At 53.4% G+C, this 22,396-nt stretch overlaps 1 protein-coding gene across 6 annotated transcripts in view; it reads right to left on the minus strand.

Annotated features, from left to right (window-relative positions):
* Positions 1-6,068: 6,068 nt before the first annotated feature.
* Positions 6,069-22,396, minus strand: part of LOC138804465 (kelch-like protein 3) — a 95,623-nt gene continuing 79,295 nt past the window's right edge. For all 6 annotated transcript variants that reach the window (XM_069988729.1, XM_069988733.1, XM_069988728.1 and 3 more), the window contains 7 exons: positions 20,092-20,209; positions 19,609-19,806; positions 17,244-17,345; positions 16,395-16,523; positions 13,795-13,935; positions 12,174-12,317; positions 6,069-10,048 (listed from right to left, as the gene is read on the minus strand). In XM_069988729.1, the coding sequence (XP_069844830.1) occupies positions 10,020-10,048; positions 12,174-12,317; positions 13,795-13,935; positions 16,395-16,523; positions 17,244-17,345; positions 19,609-19,806; positions 20,092-20,209 (861 nt within the window). In that variant the 3' untranslated portion in view covers positions 6,069-10,019. The remainder of the gene's footprint in view (positions 10,049-12,173; positions 12,318-13,794; positions 13,936-16,394; positions 16,524-17,243; positions 17,346-19,608; positions 19,807-20,091; positions 20,210-22,396) is intronic.

Here is a 22,396-nt window from a genome sequence, read left to right on the forward strand (position 1 = left end):
ATTTCCACACCACACGCCTCCCCAGAGCCTTCCTTTGGCACGTGCCAATCCTGGGGCTTGAACTCAGGGTCTGACTGCTGTCCCTTAACTTTGATTTTTTTTCCCCTAAAGGCTAGTGCTCTACCTCTTGAGCCACACCTCCACAGCCAACTTTTGGGAGGTTTAGAGATCAGAGTCTTACGGACTTTCCCACCTAGCCTGTCCTCAAACTGCCATCCTCAGATCTCAGGCTAAGCCAGGATAAGATGACAGGCCTGAGCACCAGCTCTTGGCTGGTCTTATTTATCTTGGTGCCTGTTGCATTGTGGGAATTCCTCACAGAGTCTGAATGCTAGGATTTTATCAGCTAGGTGAGGTGCAAATACTTCCTCCCGTTCCAGGTTTTGTCTTTTTACTCATTTGAAGCACCTGGTTATCGTTTCAAGGAATCGCATTTTCTCTGAGTTTTTCGCCGCCGTTTTTTCGACTGTGCTTTAGGTGTTGGTGACGGAGTTTCACTTGGTTCCCTGTGTCAACCCCACTAACAGGCCACCGACAACACAGCTCCCCACAGGACTGGCCAGGGCCTCTGCTAACTCATTCGCTATTTAGACCTCAGCATCTCCCTTGGTTACCTCGTTTCCCAAACCCCTGAGATCTGCCCTCACAACGCAGCCTTTCGGACTCTACTTCTTGGAAAAGCACCAACCATAGATTTTTTTTTTTTTTGTCAGTCATGGGGCTTGAACTCTGGGCCTGGACGCTGTCCCTCAGCTCTTCAGCTCAAGGCAAGCGCTCTACCACTTGAGCCACAGCACACCTCTGGTTTTCTGGTGGTTTATTGGAGTTAAGAGTCTCACGGACTTTGCTGCCCAGGCTGGCTTTGAACCGGCGATCCTCCGATCTCAGCCTCCTGAGAAGCTAGGGTGACAGGCGTGAGCCCCAGGATGTGACCAGAACCACGGCCAAGCCCAGTTGTCATATCTGCCCCATCATGTCTTTGGGGTCTTTGTGCAGTGTGTACGGAACTGGCTCCTAAGTGCTTTGCAGTACTGGGCAGAAAAGAAGCTGCTAGAATAATCAAGCCACCGCTGTGGCCGGGCTGCCTGGAGACAGTTTTATGGGCGGCTTATCGGGACTCTGCAGGGTCGGTCACCAGCACTGGGACCGACAGTCCCTTCGTTAATCATTCAAATGGGAAGGCCGAGTTACATTAAAATGATGGATCTGCGGCTGCAAAATACATTTATGCGTCCTCTGCAGATCTGGCCTTTCTCTGTCCGGGTTTCTGGCAGTTCATTAGAGATCAGAGTCTCATAGACTTTCCTGCTTCAGGCTGGCTTTGAACCACGATCCTCAGATCTCAGCCTCCTGAGTAGCTAGGATGACAGGCGTGAGCCACTGGCGGCCAGCAAGCGCCTGCTTTTATTATCAGGACACTGTGCGTTCGTGGCGGGCAGGGCTTGGACTCTGTGAAAGCCCTGTGCTTGCGCTCCTGACACTGAAGCCGCATCTTCCTTGTCTCACAATAGCCCCTGTCGTTCTTACAGGGAGCAGCGTAAAGCTCAGAATCCTCCTTCTGCTCAGCCCCAGACCAAGGCTGGAGTCAGTTAACAGCAGTTAAGAGCGGACAGGACAGTCCCCTGACACCACCACCACACACATCATTTGTGTGTGTGTGAGACCTCCTTCAGGTTAGCTCTGCATGGACACCCTTCCACAGGCCACCATTAAGCGTGAGGTTGTGTTGGGGGACACAGAGGACAGCCTGGGCAGCCTGGGCAGGAAAGCCACCATGAGACTCTTAGTGCCAATAAACTACTCAGAAAAGAAGTGGAGCTGTGGCTCAAATGGTAGAGCGCTTGCCTTGAGCTGAAGGGCTGAGGGATAGGGCCCAGGCCCTGAGTTCAAGTCCCACAACCGACCAAAAAAAAAAAAGATGGAAGAAGAGGGGATAAAAAAATATAGATTTATGAATCCAAGAAAGCAAAGTCCACGCTGGCCTGTGGAGAGGGAATCATGGCGCTGATGGTGGCCAACATCTTTAGCTGCCCACGCAGTGTCCACTTTGGCCCGTGCCAAACTTCATAGTTTGTTTGAAGCAACAACAAAACTGGTGAAAAGTATCTATCTGCTCACCTCACATGGGCCCCGACCCTGCAAGAGCGATCACCCAAGGGGTTTCTGGGAGGGTTTTGCCTCCCTGTTGCAGACACCACCTAACTCCACCTTCTCCTTCCCTTCTTTGTCATGCCTGTTTTGCACAAACAGCTGTGGAACCGGGCACCAGTGGCTCAGGCCCATCATCCCAGCTACTCAGGAGGCCGAGATCTGAGGATCCCAGTTCAAAGCCAGCCTGAGCAAGCAAAGTCTGTGAGACTCTCATCTTCAATTAACTACCAGGAAAGCCAAAAGAGGAGCTGTGGCTCAAGTGGTAGAGTGCTAGCCTTGAACAACAACAACAACAATAACAACAAAGCTCAGGGACCATGCCCAGGCCCTGAGTTCAACCAACACACACACACACACACACACACACACACACACACACACACACACACACACACACACACACACACACACACACACACACACACACACACTACTGTCTTTTCCTTGAGTTTTATGGTCCCTCAATAAGCTACAACAACTGAGTAAAAAGAACAGGAAGCAGATCAGCTCTCTCCTTCTAACCCTGTCCACTTAAATAATCGATTTGCTCTGGGAATTGAGCAAGGATATCTTCACGAAAGATACTTATGCTGGAAAACTCTGAGGGAAAAAAAAAAGGCTCTTCTAGCACCAAAATAAAGGTTCATAGCCAGATGCCAGGGGTCATACCTGTAATCCCAGCTACTCAGGAGGCTGAGATCTGAGGATTGCAGTTCAAAGCTAGCCCCAGCAGGAAAAGTCCATGAGACTCCTATCTCCAATTACCCACCTGAAAGCCAGAAGTGGAACTGTGGCTCAAGCGGTAGAGAGCCAGTCTTGAGTAAAAACAAGCTCAAGGACAGCACCCAGAATTTGAGTTCAAACCCCAGGACCAGCACACACAAGAAAGAGGGTGGAGGTTCACAAAGAAAAATATTGATGGGACTGAGAAGGTGGCTCAGTGGTAGAGCGCTTGCCTTGCATGCATGAGGCCCTGGGTTCGATTCCTCAGCACTGAATAAGCAGAAAAAAAATAAGCCGGAAGTGGTGCTATGGCTCAAGTGGTAGCGTGCGAGCCTTGAGCTGAAGAGCTGAGGGACAGCGCTCAGGCCCAGAGTTCAGGCCCCATGACCGGACCCCCCCCCCAAAAAAAAGAAAAATATTCATCTCGTGGACAGACACCTGTCCTGAGTGGACCATCTGGAAGAAGCTATCCATTGTTTAAATGGATGCACCAACATGTACGCATGAACCAACCTTAAAGTCTCTGAGCCCAATACATCAGTGTGAAGTGACAGCAAGATCAGACACGTCCCCCCCTCAAGCAAACTCAAGCCAGACTGCAACCTACAACGACTTCACCATCCATAGTCCTGGCTCGAGAGAGCCCTCTGCACCTGTTAATGGAAGGAGCCTGCTCCCAAGTCTGGATCGTGTGCTCTTTGCTTTGCTAGAAACCTTTCTTAGACTAAGATCCTGTAGATCTTTTTTAAATGTTTTCCTTTTTTTTTTTTGTTTTGCAACAATTTCAAAAGTACAGGGGGAGGCAGGCAGGGAACGTCAGCACATGTGTGGCAAACTAGAAAAGTCAAGTTGCTTCAGGTGATGCCTGGCTCTCCCTGGAGGCCTCTCCTGGGCAGCGTGCAGAAACGAAGTTTAGGTACGGTGCCAGCCAGGACAGCTAGCCCCGTCCGCCTCCTGGAGTATCAACTGGGTTTTACAGGCCGGGGCTGGGCTCAAAGCCACGGGACCGCCCGGCCGGCAGCTCACGCTTGAACTTGCATCTCCTGGCATCCGGGTGAAGGGCTGCCATGCTGAGTTATCTCCCTTCCAAGGCACGATCCCGCCTCTCTCCCTCATCCCCCTCTCCCTGTACCCCTGCTGCTTTTTTTTTTCCTTCCAGTGCAAAACGTTCAGGTTGTCAAATACACCTAATTACGACAATCCGCTTTTTTAAAAAATCACCCATAAAATCAGTACAGACGTCAGATGATTCTACTCCACCTCCTTCTGTTTCTCTGGCTGGCTGTCCTTTGATGTGTGCATGTGTGTGTGTGTGTGTGTGTGCATGCGTGTGCGTGCATTGGTCTCTCTCATGCTGTTTCTCTGGCTGTCAATCTCTTACTTTCCCCAGGCCTGTCTGTCCTGTGTATGTGTGTGTGTGTGTTTCTTCCACCAGCATACGGTTTTGTAGCTGCTTGGGGACATGACTCTGACCCTTGTGAGACTCTCACCTCTGTGTCAGAGCGGGGAACACGTGCACTGGCATCACAAGTGATTTGTACGGCACACGGGGGTGGACACAAATCTATTTTTTGAAGTGGGACAGGGACACAGAGAATAATGGAGGGGGGAAAAAACCCCACAAAACACAGCCCTAGGAGACTGTCCAGGAGGCAGCCGGGATCTGAGGAGGAGAAGGGAAAGACCTGAAACCAAATGTGTCACCCTCACTGGACTTCATGTCAGCGGATGCGTCAACACATCATCACGCATAGTTTGCTTAATGTCAGAGGATGTGTCAAAACATCATCCTGTGTCGTTTGTTTTGTATTGTTTTGTGTTGAAGCTCAGCGCCCAGGGACCTAAGAGATTAAAGTTACACGCAACGCAACGGTCAAAAGCTACCACCACAGAAGACGTGAGTTCGAGCCCCAGCGACCCCCATCTCTTACCTCTCAGAGTGCCATCTCGTGGAGCAGTAACAGGAACTGGACAAGCAGAGGGCAAAGGTCATGCCGCCAGGAACAAGGCCTCCTTCCTCCTCTGGCCAGCGATGCAGGCCCCTGGCACGCCACGGCAGGTCAAGGCCTCTCTCTAGCCATGCTGGGTGACGTGGAGCCAGCCTGAGGGCCAGACACGGGAACTCCTGCTTCAGGATGTACCTGCAGAAAATGCACCCCCCCCCTCCACCCCCTAGGATTTGAGTGTGACTCAAAGGCGCTGCTGGACATCTCTTCCGGGGAGGAGGAGGTTCAGAGTATGGGAGTAACGCTGAACTCAACTTGACGCTCTACTGCACTCGGGGTGTGCAGATTAACCAGGCCTGGCAGACAGCAAACGCACTCTTGATGATGACACAGCCTCCTCCCCTCCCCCAGCCCCGTGCCCCCTCCTCAGGCCCCTTCCCGAACTCAGTGTTGAGTTCAAAGAGATCATAGTAGCCCTGAGCTGGTGGCTCACACCCATCATCCCAGCTACTCAGGAGGCTGAGCTCTGAGGATCATGGTTCGAAGCCAGACCGAGCAGGAAAGTCCATGACACTCTGATCTCCCATGGACCACCAGAAAATCGCAAGTGGAACTGTGGCTCAAGTGGTAGAGCGCTTGCCTTGAGCTAAAGAGTTCAGGGACAGCACCCAGGCCCAGAGTTCAAGCCCCAGGACCAGTGCACACACCTGACCACAGTCCACACCCCCTGACACCCGCTGGAGAGGGTCTCCTCGCCAGGCCTCAATGCTGGGGTCTGACCGTGTGCTGGGGTCAGGTGAAGGCAGACCCCCATCCCACGGGTCAGGGGGGAGAAGTTTATCCACGGAAGACCAGCTGGGAGTTCAGTGTCCATTTCCCGTCGGAGATGATGAGTAGACCCACCAGTGTAGAAATGACGCACGAGAAAGTCTTCCACCACCGTTTGGCTTTTATTAAACATACAGCATGAGAAACCACAGTGCGGTTTCTGTGAAAATAAGACATCTGAGGGAGGTTTCTTCCACAGTCGCTGTGAGGGATCACACGTTCCAGAAGAACCTGGTCCCCGGCATCCATGCAGAGGACGCGGGACCAAAGGCTTGACCTGGGAACTGCGTCGTGCGGCCCGCCAGAGATCCGGGGATGACCCGTCACCCAGCATGGATGGGGACCCAGCATCCACACACATGCATTCCGGGAAAGTGTGTTTTACACACTGCATTCCAATTATCATGGGCCCCAAAGGGGTTCTTAGTCCAATGGGGTTCTTTATTGCCACTGAAAAGGGGGGGAGATAATTTACAATTTCAGAGCCAAAGGTAAGCAGGCAGCGCGAAGGCAATTTGCTTTCCGGCAAACGCCGTGGCCGATACTTGTACCCACGAGTCCCTGGATGCAGGTGGCACCAGGCGCCGGTGGCTGCCCGCCACCGAGGACGCTCTTCCGTCCCCCGACGCCGGATGCCGCTGGCACACAGCTGAACGGGAAGCAGCCAGGACTCTAAGTAGTGCAAATGCTCGAACACAAAATACATTCCAGCCTCCTCCTCGCTCTCATCTGAGTCTGTGCCCCTCCGCCCCGCCCCGCCCCCGGCTCCATGCAGCTCCCAGGTTAAACACGGAGGCCATTTTAATGACATCTGTCCCCAACATTCATAAAAAATATTTTTAAAAAGGAAACAACAAACTGTAACAGGAAGGCTAACAGCAGATCAATACACAGAAGCTAGCTTGGAGTGAAAAGATACATCACCCCTAAGCCTGGTGTGAACCCCTGAAGCGCGTGTGCTTAACATGTTCCCCACAGGTTACCCCCGCAGAACGAGGGAGCAGAAGGCCGTGAGGGATAAGCCTGCTGCACCCGGGAAGCCTAAGGGGGTGAGCAGGGAGCCCTCATGTGCCAGGGGCAATGCCAGCCAGGGAAAGCCACCACAAGACGGGTCCGGAAGAAAGCAGGATTCCAGAGACCAGACATGCAGTAGAGCGTCAAGTTCAGCTCAGCGTTACACCCAAGCGATTCAAGAAACACCAGCACCTGTCTTTAAATTCAGCAGTCTTCTTTAAATAGGGCATGGGAGGGAGGAGAAAAAAACCCAAAAGGAGACTTGTCTATGTGGAACTACTGAGAAATCCATCTCGGGAAGGTGAGAAGTTAATGAAAGGAGGCCACAGGCGTGGACAGAACGGATGACATATACCAAACATCGTGTCCCGTTACCGTGGACAATAAAAAGTGATTCAACTATCTTCAAAAGGGATCTTATGGGGAAAAAAAGTCTACATTAAACTTTTAGCCTGAGAGCTAAACTTTACAAAGAGAGCCGGAGAAGAGAGAGAAAGAAAAAGAAAAAATTTGGCTCAGAAATATACAGACATTACACAAGCTATCCAAGGAAGACAGCTCCAGACCCGAGAGGGGGTCGTGTGCCGCGGCTTGTCGTGATAATGATTCTTATTGCATAGGAGAACGTGAGGTCACTTCATTTGCATGATACTGCAATTTTTTTTTCCAGACGGAGCGATGCTATTGGGTACTTGTGAGAAAGAACTTGGGGACAGAGGTGGGCTTTCTTTCTCACGTGTGGTCCAAATCGGTCTCTCAGTGGTGTTGAAGCTGTTTGCAACCAGACCAGACCGGACAGGATGATGGACAAGACTCTCTGTGTTCACAAGTCGGGGGAGGAAATGAGACTCGGCCAGCCACGTGACCAGCAGGCTTGAAAGCGGATCTGATGGACCTGAGAATCGTACCTGGTGAGGACGGTACCTGTGGACAGCTAGTTGTAGATTGGCGTTTTTGATGAGGTCGTACCGGTGTTCGGGTTGGATGAGATGAACATTGGACCGGACTGGGGGAGGGAGGGGCAGTGGTTCCCAGGGGGACAGGCAGATTAGGAGGGGAAATACAATAATCAACACCCCCAAATCAGAAAACATGGCTAGGATGATGATACAGAGAGACAGGCCTTCCCCACCCACTTTCATCGGATGCGGATGAGACATCCAACCTCACCTTATCACCCCTGCCCCACCCCCCAAATTTCCCAGATCTCCTTGGGGCCGGAAGAGATGCATCCAGAACAAAAAGCCCAGTCGACCGGTCTCTAACTTGGAGCCAGGCTGAGCCCTGAAGTCCAGGATCCCCACTGCCCAGAGAGGAGCCCCTGGCTAGCTCGTGGCCCAGACTCCGCACAGCTGGGTATGCGCAGCCCGACCCCACCTGGGTGCCAGGGTGCTAAGCCCTCGCTTGATATGGAAGAGAGAGATGTCATCTTCTAGAGAGTCCCATGGCAGTGCCCAATAAACCTACAGTCGAGTTGGGGAGGATTCCCGGGTTTCTAACTGCAGGGCCAGGGAGCGCCAAGGCTGCCAACCACCCCAACATCTGCTCAGGAGACAGCTGGCAAGGCAAACCCAACCTCAGGGCTCACCACGCTCTGGGTGTCCTGGGTTAAACCCCAGTCCCTCGGTGGGAGTGAGACTGCTCTCCAGACACAAGGCATCCTCTCCCATGCTAGAAACCCCAACACAAGCAAGCTGCTCGGTTTGGAAAGCGAGGTTCCTTTTTTTGGCGGGTGGTGGGGCTTGAATTCTGGGTCTGGGCGCTGTCCCTCGGCTCTTTGGCTCAAGGTGAACGCTCTACCACTCAAGCCATAGTGCAAACTTCCGGTTTTCTGGTGGTTCATTGGAGATAAGAGTCTCACGGACTTTCCTGCCCGGGCTGGCTTTGAACCGTGATCCTCAGATCTCACCCTCCTGAGTAGCTGGGGTGACAGGCGTGAGCCACTGGCGCCCGGCTTCTTTTTCTTTCTTTTTAATGCAAACAACACCATTTATGCTCCAAGTTCCCTCTCCACATGGTTGAAGTCCTGGCCTTAATTAATAACCACCACCTGTGAGTTCAAAGCTCTCCTCAAACTCTTGAAATGCTAGGATCACTGGAGGGAGATCTCAAACCCAGGGTCTACTGCCATCTTCTCCCTGACTGAGAAAGCCATGGGGGGGGGGGAGGGTTAAAGAGGGGGGAATGGTGGGTTGTTCTAGAAATTGGAGAGAGGGGTACAGACCCTGAAATGGGAAGATATCACATAAAAAGGAAGACAACAAGAGCAGACGAACTGGAGCATCGTTCCAAAGTGGCAGGGGCCATCCCCAGCCGGCACGTGGCCTCATACAGCTCAAGAGCATCTTTCACTTATTCATCTCCATACGGCCAATCATCAGGCCTGAGGAGCCTCGCCTGGCTGTCCCGGCCTGGGAAAACCCAGCGCGTTGTGGGTAAGGGCCGACTCCTCACCACACCACTCCTTGTATTTCTTCTCCTTTTCTTATATAGTTTTTTTTTTTTTTTTCCTCCAGTGTGTTGCCCTGGGGCTTCTCCGAAGGGTTCCTTTTCCCTGCTGAAGACACACAAGATCTTCACATGGAAGAATCCATGACATCGGCAACCAGAGAGAGAGAGAGGCCATGTCTCCTTCCTAGAGGACAGCCTGGGGGGAAGAGTGCCGACGGGCTGGCAGGTGGCGGGTGCTGGGCTCCGGCTCTCATGCGGGGCCACGGGGGGGTCAAGTCACGTGTCAGGCCTGGTCACAGCTGCCTGCCTGGCCGGTTGTATTTTTTGGGACATTCCCCGGCCTGGCCAACCAGACTTCCGGAAGACAAAGCATCAGTAGTCTACAGTCCCACGGGACCGCCCTGAGGTGAGGTCACTGAGATTTGATTTGTAGCATGGCGAAAGCATCAGTAGTAAAGAAATCCAGTGGACTAGCACACGTTTCACACACACACACACACACACACACACACACACACACACACACACACACACACACACACACACACACACACACACACACACACACACACACACACACACACACACACACACACACACACAGGGTCTTCTTCCCTCCCACCCCTGTAGAAATGCCATTAAAAAAAGTCCAAAAGGTGCTGCTGGGGTTTTCAGGAATCTATAACCTATAGATTAAAGACGAATCCTATAACCTGTAGGAATCTGCTCAGGACAGAGACCGAAGCACCTGGTTTGGAGCAGGAGCCGGGTCGTTAGAATCCACGCTGTGGAGGACAGTGCTCTGGTACCGCATTGGCACCCCGGTGAGTCACTTCCGGCTCTGGTCCTCTGCTCCAAGTGTCTCTCTTTCTCTCTCTCCTCCAGCTCTGACAGTAGAAGTTTGGGTCACAAGGACTTGTGAATTACAGCGACACCTGAGGGAAAGAAAGTTATCTTAACTCCGCCATGGGAACGAAGGGTCCCTGTTGAGTTCGTGAAACATCAGACATCCTGTTAAAGTCCACGGGAACGGGCACCCGTCTTACCAAATAATAAAAGGCCTCTGGGCTGGGGCTGCCAACACTACCAGGTGTTTCTGCCCTGCCGGGCTGGGCAAGGCCAGGCCCTACGCAAATCAACTGGATCCAAAGGCCCTCCAACGCTCCAGGAAGATGGTCGCACCCCACATATCATAATGACTCAGATTCCCGGGCCTCCAGGTAGGCTTAACTATGCTGATACCACCAAAGCTGCATTACTTAGGAGAAGGGATGGTTGACTCACATCTCCTTTTAGAAGACAGCGGAATGAACTGGAAAGGAGAGTAGACTGACTTCACGGAAACACGAATTCTAGATCCCAGTCTAAGTGCTGCTACCCACTTTCCTGAGTTCCCACCCCAGTTAACATCACCAAGTTGAGGAGCCCTTCGAAGGGTGGAACTTCTGGTGTGCGTTTGTTTGGCACTGCTAGGGTTTGAATGCAGGGCCTCGTACTTGCTAGGCAGGTACTCTACTGCTTGAGCCACATCTCCAGCCCTTTTTTTGCTTTCATCATTTTTCAAATAGCAGTTTTGCTTTTTGCCTAGGTCTGCCTGCACCTCGGTCCCTCCCGTTATGATTTCCACACAGCTGAGATGACAAACGTATGCCCAGCTTCTTCCTGGCCAAGACGGAAGTGTTGTGACCTTTTCACCCAGGCCACCCTCCAACAACAATCCTCCTAACGTCAGCCTCCTAAGCGTCCAGGATTACAGGTGTGGAGCCATTATCCATTATGCTAAATCGTTTTTTTTTCCCCATGAACTTCCATTTAACTGTAAAAAGTAATAAGAATGCTTCATTATGAAAAAGTGAGGAACTGGAGAACACAAAGAAAAAAAATCTCTAATCCTTTCATTTGAATAGAAGCACCATCATCTTTTTGGAATATTTCCTGGCTTCTGGGAACAATGGCAATCATTTCCCAAGTGGCGTCCGGCGCCAGGCAGGCCTTGCGGGCAACGCTGTACACTTACTGTCCTGTTTCTCTCTCTCTTTCTCTAACTCGGCCCTCAGAGGTTGCATCTAATTTATTCCCACTTCACAAGGGAGACGACTGAAGATTTCATGAGTTGAATGCCTGGCTCAGCTCCCGGGGCTAGTGGCAGAGCTGACCGCAAAGTCCATGTCCAGAAGCAGTGGCTGTCCGGTACACACACACACACACACACACACACACACACACACACACACACACACACACACACACACACACACACACACACACACACACACACACACACACACACACACACACACACACACACACACACACACACACGGCACATGCATTGTTACATACTCCCCTGACCTCTCCATCTCCATCTCCAGTATCTCCTGTGCTTTTCACTAGGTAAGCATTTAACCGGGAATTCACCATTTCTGTACTGCCAAACATTAAGTCATTCTTGGGGTTTGGTATGTGTGGGGGGGTGAGGTGGGGGGGAGGGGAAGGGAGCGTGTTGGATAGTTTAAAGTCATGCTCTACTAAATAATTTCAGCCGTGAATCTTTGTGTTTCCGAGAAGTTTCCTCTGTCTTCAGATGCTAGACTCACTTGGCCAGTGGATTTGAACACACAACTGCACGTGTGTCTGTCCCCTTCGGATCTACCTCTAGAGTCGATAATGAAGAAAAAGCCATGTGTGGGATGCTCATAGGTCACACTAAAGCAGGAAAGCACCTGCCTAGCAAGCCCGAGGCCGCGTTCAATCACCGGGACCAAAAATGACAGAACAGAAAAGTTCTGAGGCAGCTGCATTCAGGCTCCTGCAGCACCTGCCATGGCACAAGAATGACAGCCAAGTGACACTTCTGTGTGTTTAACCCCAAATCAGCAAGCTCACAACCCCACACTCGGCTGCAGGAGCACGGGGTGGGTGGGGTCCGGGACCCTGCTGGTGTAGCTCCGCCCAGGGTGGGAGGGACCTGGGAAATGGTGATCTTCATGGCCCCACCCAGAGTGGGAGGAGCAACAAGCCCTGATCAGCATAGCTCCACCCAGTGCCCAAAGCACTGACCTGCGTAGCTCCGCCCCGTGCTCATATTGGTGGGCAGCAGCGTCCACTTGTCGGTGACCGGGTTGTAGTACTCCACCGAGGCCAGGTTGCAGGAGCCGTCGTCACCTCCAACCACGTACAGGAGCCCGTTCACTGCGCACACCCCTGGGGGCCAGCAGCACCAGGGGTATCAGTGGAAAGCCCCAGGGGGGACCCCGGGGGGGCTGGGGCCCGGGGAGGCAGGGGAGCTGGGACCCCAGAAGATGCATTGTCATCTGTTGCATCCTGACCTCAGAGCTGGTGGGAATGTAATTACCATTCATCAAGACTTTCAAAGGCCACAGTCCAACAAATTGTGTACATTTTTTTTTTTAAGTTAAGGGACTGATGAGGTGATCAAAAGTGGTTATGATCAGTGTTGAGAGAAAAACTCTGAGAAGTGGAAGATGGCTCAAGTGGTAGAGGGCCAACCTTGAATGAAATCAATAAAATCCCGTAAATAAATTTAGTGTTGTCGTGAAGATGTTGGTGGTAACATGAGTTTTTCTTAAGCACCTCATAAAGCAATAGAATAGAATGATTCACTTTTGTCATTGAGTTAAACAGTATCTATATGTGAACATACACACATTTACGTCAGAACATACTCCTTCACATAGAGTGGCTGGCTTTGGGGCTCAGGTGGCTTAGGTTTATCACATGTGATAAACATAGGTTTATCACAAGTCAGCTCCAAATGGGCTTGGCAAACACATACCATGAGAATAAAGGAAATAAATCCGCCTGGAAGTCGTCTGTGAGACTTTCTAGGCTGGGAAGATGGGCCAAGCGAACTTTCTTCCAGAGCAAGATCGATTACAAAAGACACAACCCAAAAGGCCAAGTTCTAAAAGGAAATTGTTTGAAATACTTGAGCTCCGAGAAATATAAACCTAAATACTCCAGGAAATCATTCCACGGGAAGTAACAGAAAAAAAAAAAGGAGAAGGGAAGGAAATATAGCAAGTACAAAGCAGAGGATAAAGGGGTTCTACCAGACAGAGGTAATACAGAGAATAAAGGAAGTGGTTTTATTAGAAACAGGAAGTACATGAGAATAAAGGAAGTGGTTTCACCAGAGACAGGAAGTACAGAGAGGAGGACACGCATGAGACAGGAAGTACACAGAAGGGGTTAAAGGAAGTAGATCTACTAGAGAATCCATCGGGATTCTGGCTCTCCCTACAAGGAAGGAAATGAGGCTCACATGGGAGTGAGAGGGGTTTGTCTAGTCCAGAGGAAACAAAGAAAACCCAAGTGGCATGGTGTAGCTTGTGTCCATGAGCCTTGTGCTCAGCCACCAGCAAAGCCACTTGGCATGGGGCAGGTGGTGGCCAGACAGAGGGCTCTTCTCGTCTGTAGCCATCTGGGTACCGTGACAGTCGCCTTCCCTCCCTGGAGAGAAGGGACCCTTCTGCGCTAAATGGCGGGCCCCGTGATGAGCTTTTTAGATCCCAAAGATCCCCAGTGCTCCCTTCCCCTAACCCAAGGCCCACTCCGCTCAGTTCCAGGCCCTGTCCTTGTCATTTTGAGTGAGCATCTGCAGGGAGGAAGGCCACCCCCGCCCCCTTGCAGGTAATACCTGCATTACGCATCGCGTTACCTGCATTACGTCGACACATGTTCATGTCAGCCACCTGCTTCCAGGTGTTTGTCCCCGGGTCGTACACCTCGACGCTCTTCCTCACCAACGGCCCGTCGTGCCCGCCGGTGGCATACAGCTGTCCGCTGAGCACTCCGACCCCTGCAAGGCAGAGTGCGCAGGGTCCCGGCCTAGGTCCAGTGACCTGAGCCAGAAGCCAGGAGGTGTGGGCACCCATCCCGCAAGGTGACCCAAGAGTCAGTGCTCATGTCTGACATGCTGCCTGCATGTCAAGACTGGCAGCCTTGCCAGGTGCTGGTGGCTCACGCCTGGCATCCCAGCTACTCAGGAGACTGAGATCTGAGGATCGCGGTTCAAAGCCAGCCCGGGCAGGAGAGACCGTGAGACTCCTATCTCCAATAAAGCAGCAGAAAACCGGAAGGGGCACTGTGGCTCAAGTGGTAAAGCGCTCGCCTTGAGCTGAAGAGCTGAGGGACAGCGCCCAGGCCCAGAGTTCAAGCCCCATGACTGACAAAAAAAAAAAGACTGGCAGCCTGGAGATGTCATAACACAAAGCAAATGCGATCTCATTTCTGGTAGTATCCTGTATTAATTATCATACAGGCCAGGCGCCAGTGCCCTCCACAGCTGTAATCTTAGCCACTCTTTGGAGGCTGAGAATGAGAGACTCGAAGTTCGAGGTCAGCTCAGGCAGGAAAGTCGGCCAGATTCAATCACAACCGAAGATGTCGGGCGTGGTGGGATACATCTGGAGCTCCAACTATGCAGGGGTGAAGGGCAGCTTAAAAGAGGAAGATGGTAGTCCAAGCACATGCCAGGGCAGGGGAAAAAAAAATAATAATAATAACCAGCACAGGAAAGGATGGAAGGGCTGGGTGGTAGAGCCTGTGCCTAGCAAACACATAAGACCCTAAGCTCAGCACCACCACATAAATAAAGAGAACATGTACGCGCACATATTTGGGAGAGGGATGACACATAAAGCACCAGTGGTTATTTCTGCGTGGCAACATTACCCTTGTTTTCCCTTTTTTTTGGGGGGAGGGAGCCTACTATTTATAGTGCATCATTTCCCCACAACATTGTATTTACTCAGCCTTCTATTCACCCAGTAAGAATGAGAAGTTGAGACTAGGGAGCCAAGATCACCACCACGGAGACCTTCCCGGTGTCACACCAGGGGCCTATGTTTTTTTCCTCTCCTCTTCTCTCCCTTGGTGGGGACGGCTCACAGGTGGGTCCACCTGAGCTGGTGCCTGAGTGGCCTCACGGACCAGTCCCGGATCCTTCCGGGCAAGCCAAGGAGACGAGGGCCGCCCCCCACAAAGGAGGACGGCTCTGCTTCCCCGCTCTGGGCCTCAGTTTCCCCTCTTGTAGGGGGAGGGAGGTGGGATGGCCTGGTAGGCCCCTTAGACAACCAGCCCTTAGTGAAGAGGCTGCATCCTGGCCATGAGGCCTGTAAACCAGAGGCTGCTGCAGTTCTCCTGAAGAAACAGCAGATGGCGATGTCACACCAACAATGGCTAGAAATCAGCAGGCTCTGGAGGAACTTTGCCTCTCCTGGGGACCCAGCCTGGCAGCCCTGACACAGACAGGGGACCCAGCCCAGGCCAGAGGTCAGAAGGGGATGCCCGGCGGCCAGCAGAGACAAAGCAGCGGTGGCCGGTGGCGTGGGCAGGTCGAACTGGCTCTCGGCGGTGCCCCGATCCTGCTGGAATTGTTCAGGAGCCCCGTCAGGGTCCCCTCCTCCCCTGCTTTGTCTCCCCCTCATCTCAGAGGCCCATGGGAGGGGTCTGAGTAAGCAGAGGCCTTGAGCCTGGGCAGGGCAGGGGAAGGGGACGGGGGGGGGGGGGGGGGGGGGAGCGGGAATGGAGATGGAGTCTCAGTCTGTGGGAATGGGACTCAGACCGTTTATAGAGTGCAAAGAACCAATCCGAGAGAGAAAACCCTAACCCTTCCAGCTACTAACGCTATGACCTGCAGCCATTCCTAGAACCACACGCTGTAACCATGACCAAATCTGTAGCCGGAACATGACCCTGGTAAGACTATTTCAGCCTTTAGAGCTACGGGAAAACTAGCCAGACCGAGACGTGGGGAGGGTGCATCAGGACATGGTCTGCCACCCGGCCGTGTGGCAATCCTTCACTGTCAAAGAGGTACAGATGGGCCTGCTGGGTACCCGTGGCTCATGACTTCAACCCCCAGCTCATCTGGAGGCTGGGATGCCAGCCCGGGGAAGGAAAATCCGTGAGACTCTCATCTCCAATGAACCACCAAAAAGCTGGTAGTGGGACTGTGGTTTAAGTGGTGGAACACCACCCACCCACAAGACACACACACACACACACACACACACACACACACACACACACACACACACACACACACACACACACACACACACACACACACACACACACACACACACACACACACACACACACACACACACACACACACACACACACACACACACACCACGCTGTAGTCCCCAGAAACACTAGGGGTGAGAAACACTAATGGCATCTTGCAGAGTCCCAGGAAAGGAGGGGTAGGGGTCTGAGTGGCGGCGTGGCTGCCACCTGCGCCCCACGTACCTGCCCCACTGCGGCGGGTGCTCATGTCGGCCACGTAGGTCCATTCGTTGGTGGCCGGGTTGTACTGCTCCACGGTGCTGAGGCACTGGCGTGAGGCCCCGTCGTAACCCCCGACGGCGTACAGCTTCCCTGGAACACAGTGAGCAGCTGAGGCCATGTCTGCAACCTACTGGGGCACCTGACCTCAGCTGGGGCCAGGAGCTCTTCAGAAGCCACCCTGAGCCTTTCTTTTCCTTTTTCTGTTGGTCATGGGGCTTGAACTCTGGGCCTGGGTGCTGTCCCTCAGCTCTTCAGCTCAAGCCGAGCGCTCTAACACTTGAGCCACAGTGCCACTTCTGGTTTTCTGGTGGTTCCTTGGAGATAAGAGTCTCACAGGCTTTTACTGGCTTTGAACTGTGATCTTCAGATCTCAGCCTCCTGAGTAGCTGGGATGACAGGTGTGAGCCACTGGTACCCAGCTGTGCACACACTTTAACGCAATGGACATTCTGGATGCCCCCCGCAGTGGGGAAGGTCAAGGGGTCAGCACTGGACATCCCACTGAACTTCCACACGTCTGTGCAATGCTACCTCTCTGAACCACCAATGATCTGAGGAGTGGAGCTACAGAAGGGCACTGTACGAGGAGTCAGAAGACCCGGGCTGAAGCCTGGCCTGAGCTGGGTACTAGCATCCTCCCCTGGCGCATCCATGAGCCCCTCTGGGAATCGGTCTCCTGACCCAAGTCTCGCGTCCCTGCAGACGTGGCCTTTCTCACGAGTGAACTCGACCACGTAGCTGAAGGCTCAGCGCCAGGGCAGGCAGAGGACGTGGGGCAGGACCAGCCGCCACCCCCGGCCACCTCCTTACCCTCCACAACGCCCACGCCCACGCTGCTCCGCCGCGTGTTCATCGGGGCCACGAAGAACCACTCGTTGGTCTTGTAGCTGTAGGCTTCCACGGACGCCAGGCCTGGGTGACAAGAACTCGGTGAGATTCCCATGGTGCGGGCCTCCCCGCTGCGGGGGGGGGGGGGGGGGAGACAGGGAGGAGGCGGTTCTCTGGGCACCGCTGGCTCGACACACCTGCTCTGTCTATCTATGGGGACTGGGGGAGTGAGGGGGGGGAGAAGGCTTGAAGACATGACTGGCACAGGTGAGCTTCGAGAGGGCAGAGTGACTGGCACAGGTGAGCTTCGAGGGGGCAGAGTGACTGGCACAGGTGAGCTTCGAGAGGGCAGAGTGACTGGCACAGGTGAGCTTCGAGAGGGCAGGGTGACTGGCACAGGTGAGCTTCGAGAGGGCAGGGTGACTGGCACAGGTGAGCTTCGAGGGGGCAGGGTGACTGGCACAGGTGAGCTTCGAGAGGGCAGGATAACTGGCACAGGTGAGCTTCGAGGGGACAGGGTGACTGGCACAGGTGAGCTTCGAGGGGACAGGGTGACTGGCACAGGTGAGCTTCGAGAGGGCAGGATGACTGGCACAGGTGAGCTTCGAGAGGGCAGGGTGACTGGCACAGGTGAACTTCGAGGGGGCAGAGTGACTGGCACAGGTGAGCTTCGAGAGGGCAGGATGACTGGCACAGGTGAGCTTCGAGAGGGCAGGATAACTGGCACAGGTGAGCTTCGAGGGGACAGGGTGACTGGCACAGGTGAGCTTCGGGAGGGCAGGATGACTGGCACAGGTGAGCTTTGAGGGGACAGGGTGACTGGCACAGGTGAGCTTCGAGAGGGCAGAGTGACTGGCACAGGTGGGCTTCGAGAGGGCAGGGTGACTGGCACAGGTGGGCTTCGAGAGGGCAGAGTGACTGGCACAGGTGGGCTTCGAGAGGGCAGGGTGACTGGCACAGGTGAGCTTCGAGAGGGCAGAGTGACTGGCACAGGTGGGCTTCGAGAGGGCAGGGTGACTGGCACAGGTGAGCTTCGAGGGGGCAGGGTGCAAATGCAAATAGCTAAACACACACACCCCAATTCCACGTAAACGCCTTTTCCACTTCCCTTTCCCCTTTCTCCCCTTAGCTGAGAAGCCACAAGGCCAAACACTGGCCTTCCAAGATGCCCCTCCCTCGAGGGGGTGGGGGAGGAGCCTGAGCCAAGGACACCTGGGTGGAAATGCCAGTTTCTGGAACCGGCCCTGCGGCATTACCTCTTCCTGCTGTGTATTGCCTGGGGCAAAAATGTGTTGGCTGGAGTTACAGTGGCTCTGTTGTGACGCTGAGGGAGGGCCCTAGGGAACTGTAAATGCCCTGGCTGAGGTGCTCTGGTTGCAGCCAACAACTTCCCGACTGCACGGGTAAAGAAAGCAATATCCTCCTGTTCAAAGCCATCCCTTAAGTCAGAGATTCTCCTGGTGCTACACGACACACTATCGCCCTTCTGCCCTCTCGTCCCCAGGTTCTGTGTGACACACACAGCCTCTGGGGAGCCACAGACCCTAAGCCTCAGGAGCGAGGGTGAGAGAAGGCCGGGAAGAAAGAAACGGAATCCAGACGAGTGATAAACACTGATTCTTCATCTCCCCTGAAGCCAAAGACGAGGACGTTAGGGTAGTAGAGTTTCTGTCTTCAGAGACAACTATGTAGTGAAACAGAGAGAGACCAGCCCTAGCAGTAGGGTCTGATCTGGGCCTCCTTCAACCGCTGAGCCTCAGTTTCTCATTTTGTGCAGTGGGGTTTGGACCAGAGATCAAGGCTTCCTCCAGCCAAGGGAGTTCTTGTTCTAAGTCTTATCTCCCAAGGAACAGGTTTCTAGACACAGTGGGAACATGGGAAACGGGAGGGGGTGGGGGGGAGATGCGTTGGTTGCTATTCTGTTGCTAAGATGGCCCGAACTAACCCCACAAGCTGGGTTAAGAAGGAGGATGGCAGTAGAGTTTGGATCCCGGCTGTCCGCACAGGCCCAGGTTTGTGGTATAGGCTCATGAAGGAGCAACTGGAAAATGGTGGAGTTTTAGGGGACGGAGAGCTGCGGAAGGGCCTCGAGTCTCTGAAGGAGCCACCGAAAGGGGTAGAGGATCCCAAATGATCATCGTGTGATATATAATTGGCTTCCCAGCCCTGAGGCCAGCCGTGTTTGCTCTGTCACACACTCCCGCCATGATGCCCAACGCAACGGGGCAAGTCAGTCAGTCGCCCACTGGAACCTCCCGCACCGTGAGGGGGATGGACTGGTCCGCTCCTGGGTGGACGGTGACCCGCGCCCACCCCCCCCCATGTGGCGGCCGTGGCCCAGACCTACCCGTGCTGCCGTCGAAGCCCCCGACGGCGTAGAGCAGGTCATTGAGCACAGCGGCCCCCAGCGTGCTGCGGCGCTCCTGCATGCTGGCGATGGACGTCCACTGGTCCTTCCCGCCATCGTACACGTCCACCGTCCGCACCCTCAGCGAGCCATTGAACCCCCCCACGGCGTACACGTGGCCGGCCATGAACACCACACCTGGGGAGCAGCCAGCCAAGCACGTGAGCGACAGACACGTGACAGGGGCCAGTGTGAAACTTTACACACCGGGAAGTCATGATGGATCTCTGCACGCTATTTACCTGGATGGGTTTGAACTCCCAACCACGTGTGTGAGTGGAAGGGGGGGGGGTTTGCTAATGTGGAAACTTCTCAGGTAAGAAGGAGCAGGGACTGACCCCCAGCATGGAGGGGGGACCAGCCAGGGGCAGGCAGCAGTGACCAGCCGGTGTGGGGCCTGGGGTATGGGGGTAGGGGGCCTACCTGCTCGGCATCTCCTGGATGGGAGTTCGGCGATCTGATCCCACCGGTCCTCCTCGAAGTCGTAGCACTCCACGCTGCGGATCGCTTTGGGCGCCTGGCCGCCAACCACGATCATGACCTCCAGGGAGACGAGAGCATCTTAGCTGGATTTCCTCGGCTCTGGGGTTCGTGGGCGAGCCGGCCCTGGCTCGACCACGCGCTCACTGCCTCGGGTTTCTGAGTTTCCAGTTCGCAGAGCTCCCTAGATGGAGATGTCACCCCTAGTCCCCAGTAGGCACGAATATTCCAGAAAAAGCCAGCGTCTCCCCGGGCATTCCCGGAAGCCCCACCCAGCGTGATGGTGGGGGGACACCAAGCCACTTACGGCATCATCGTCTCAGTGCCCACGAGGATTTGGGGGGCTATGTTTCGTATCAAAGTAAACGTAAAGCCAGGCACTGGTGGCTCTCACCTGTCATCCTATCTACTCAGGAGGCTAAGATCTGAGGATCGAGGTTTGAAAACAAACCAGGCAGAAAAGCCCGTGAAATTCTTATCTCCAATTAGTCACCAACCAAAGCCAAAAGTGGCGCTGTGGTAAAGCACTAATCTTGAGCAGAAAAGCTCAGAGACAGCGACCAGGCCCTGAGTTCAAGCTCCCAGACTGGCACCAAAACAAACAAATGGACTTACACTTTGGAAAAGAGTATACAGAATTTAGATGCATTTATAAGAGAAATTTATTTTTCAAAACTATTCCTCGCTGGCACTGGTGGCTCACGCCCTGTTATCCTAGCAACTCAAGAGGCTGAGATCTGAGGATTGAGGTTGGAATTCAGCTGGTGGCAGGAAAGTTCGTGAGACTCTTATCTCTAATGAACCACCAGAAAACCAGAAGTGGCGCTGTGGCTCAAGTGGTAGAGCTCTTGCCTTGAGTTGAAGAGCTGAGGGACAGCGCCCAGGCCCAGAGTTCAAGCCCCATGACCGGACCCAAAAAACAAAACCAAAAACAGATGGTGTTCTGCAAAATAGGGTAACAGTACCATCCCTCCCCTCCACCCCAGTCAGATGACAGCTACCACTGCCCGGCACCAGCAATGGCACCACTAGGAGGCAGACAGAAGTATCCGCTTGGGCGGATGAAGGCTCAGGAGCTCAGGGAACACATGGAGATATCCTGGGTCACCCAGCTATAGATACCAGAGCAGTCCCTGACAGCCAAGTCCTCATGATGGAGGACAGCAGCTTCCCTGCCCACCTCCCCCAGAGACAGGTCATCCAAGATCCATGCAAAACTATCCCACTGTGTCTACGTGTCAGAACGCGGGTCCCATTACACGAGTGTCTTGGAAAAACAACCTAACGGGTTATGAATGAGACCCTTGCAGTAGGACGGCCCAGGAAAAGAGCGTTGTTGGGGTGTGATCTCGTCAACTGTTCGTGCTGGTGATACACATTTGGACGTATGTTTTGGGTGACATCTCCTTACTGCAGGGAATTGTCAAAAAAAAAAAGTGGGGGGAGTAGGGAGCTACTGCTCTGGTGGTATTAATGGAACTACAGAATTTAACTGTGGTTCTCTGTCATTGTGGGCTTCGTCATATGCTATTAACAAATGTACAATGGTCGAAGCTAACTACAGGGTTGATATTTTAACAAAACAGGTGTAAGTTCTCATGTCTACCCAGACACAGAACCGTCCCTCAGGGGCAGTTAGAAACAGAAAAAAGAGGTTGACACTGGCCCAGGGCTGACTGACCGTTACCTGTAGTCTGTCTAACTGAGGCTCAGCGTGCATGTCAATCTCCCCCAGGCTGTAAAACCAGACTGCTGGGCTCATCCTGGTTCCTGATACAGCTGGTGGAGAGGGAGCTGCAGATTTGCATTTTTAACACATTCTCCAGTAAGTTCTGGATTTATACTTGGAAAATCACTTTTAATTGTTTTTGTGTTTTGGGGGGGTTTTTTGGGTCACTGTAGGGCTTGAACTCAGGGCTTGAAGGCTGGTGCTCTACCACTTTGAACCACAGCACCACTTCTGGTTTTCTGGTGGTTCACTGGAGATAAGAGTCTCAAGGACTTTCCTGGCCCGGCTGGCTTCAAGACGTGATCCTCAGATCTCAGCCTCCTGAGTAGCTAGAAGGACAGGTCTGATGGCCTTTCCTGCTGACGTGGCATTTGTAACTTTTGCCGCTGAGAAGTATGCATGTTGGATGCAGGAATGACCACCTGCACGCGTGTCAAATCCCAAGAACAAGACCCTCAGCGGACATTACCCGACCCCTGCTTAAAATCCTACCCTGCCTGCCTGTCCTCGGATTCCCTA

The sequence above is a fragment of the Dipodomys merriami genome, unplaced genomic scaffold, assembly GCF_024711535.1.
Source record: "Dipodomys merriami isolate MVZ:Mamm:240054 unplaced genomic scaffold, mDipMer1.0.p SCAF_366, whole genome shotgun sequence".
In the NCBI taxonomy this organism is placed as follows: domain Eukaryota; kingdom Metazoa; phylum Chordata; class Mammalia; order Rodentia; family Heteromyidae; genus Dipodomys; species Dipodomys merriami.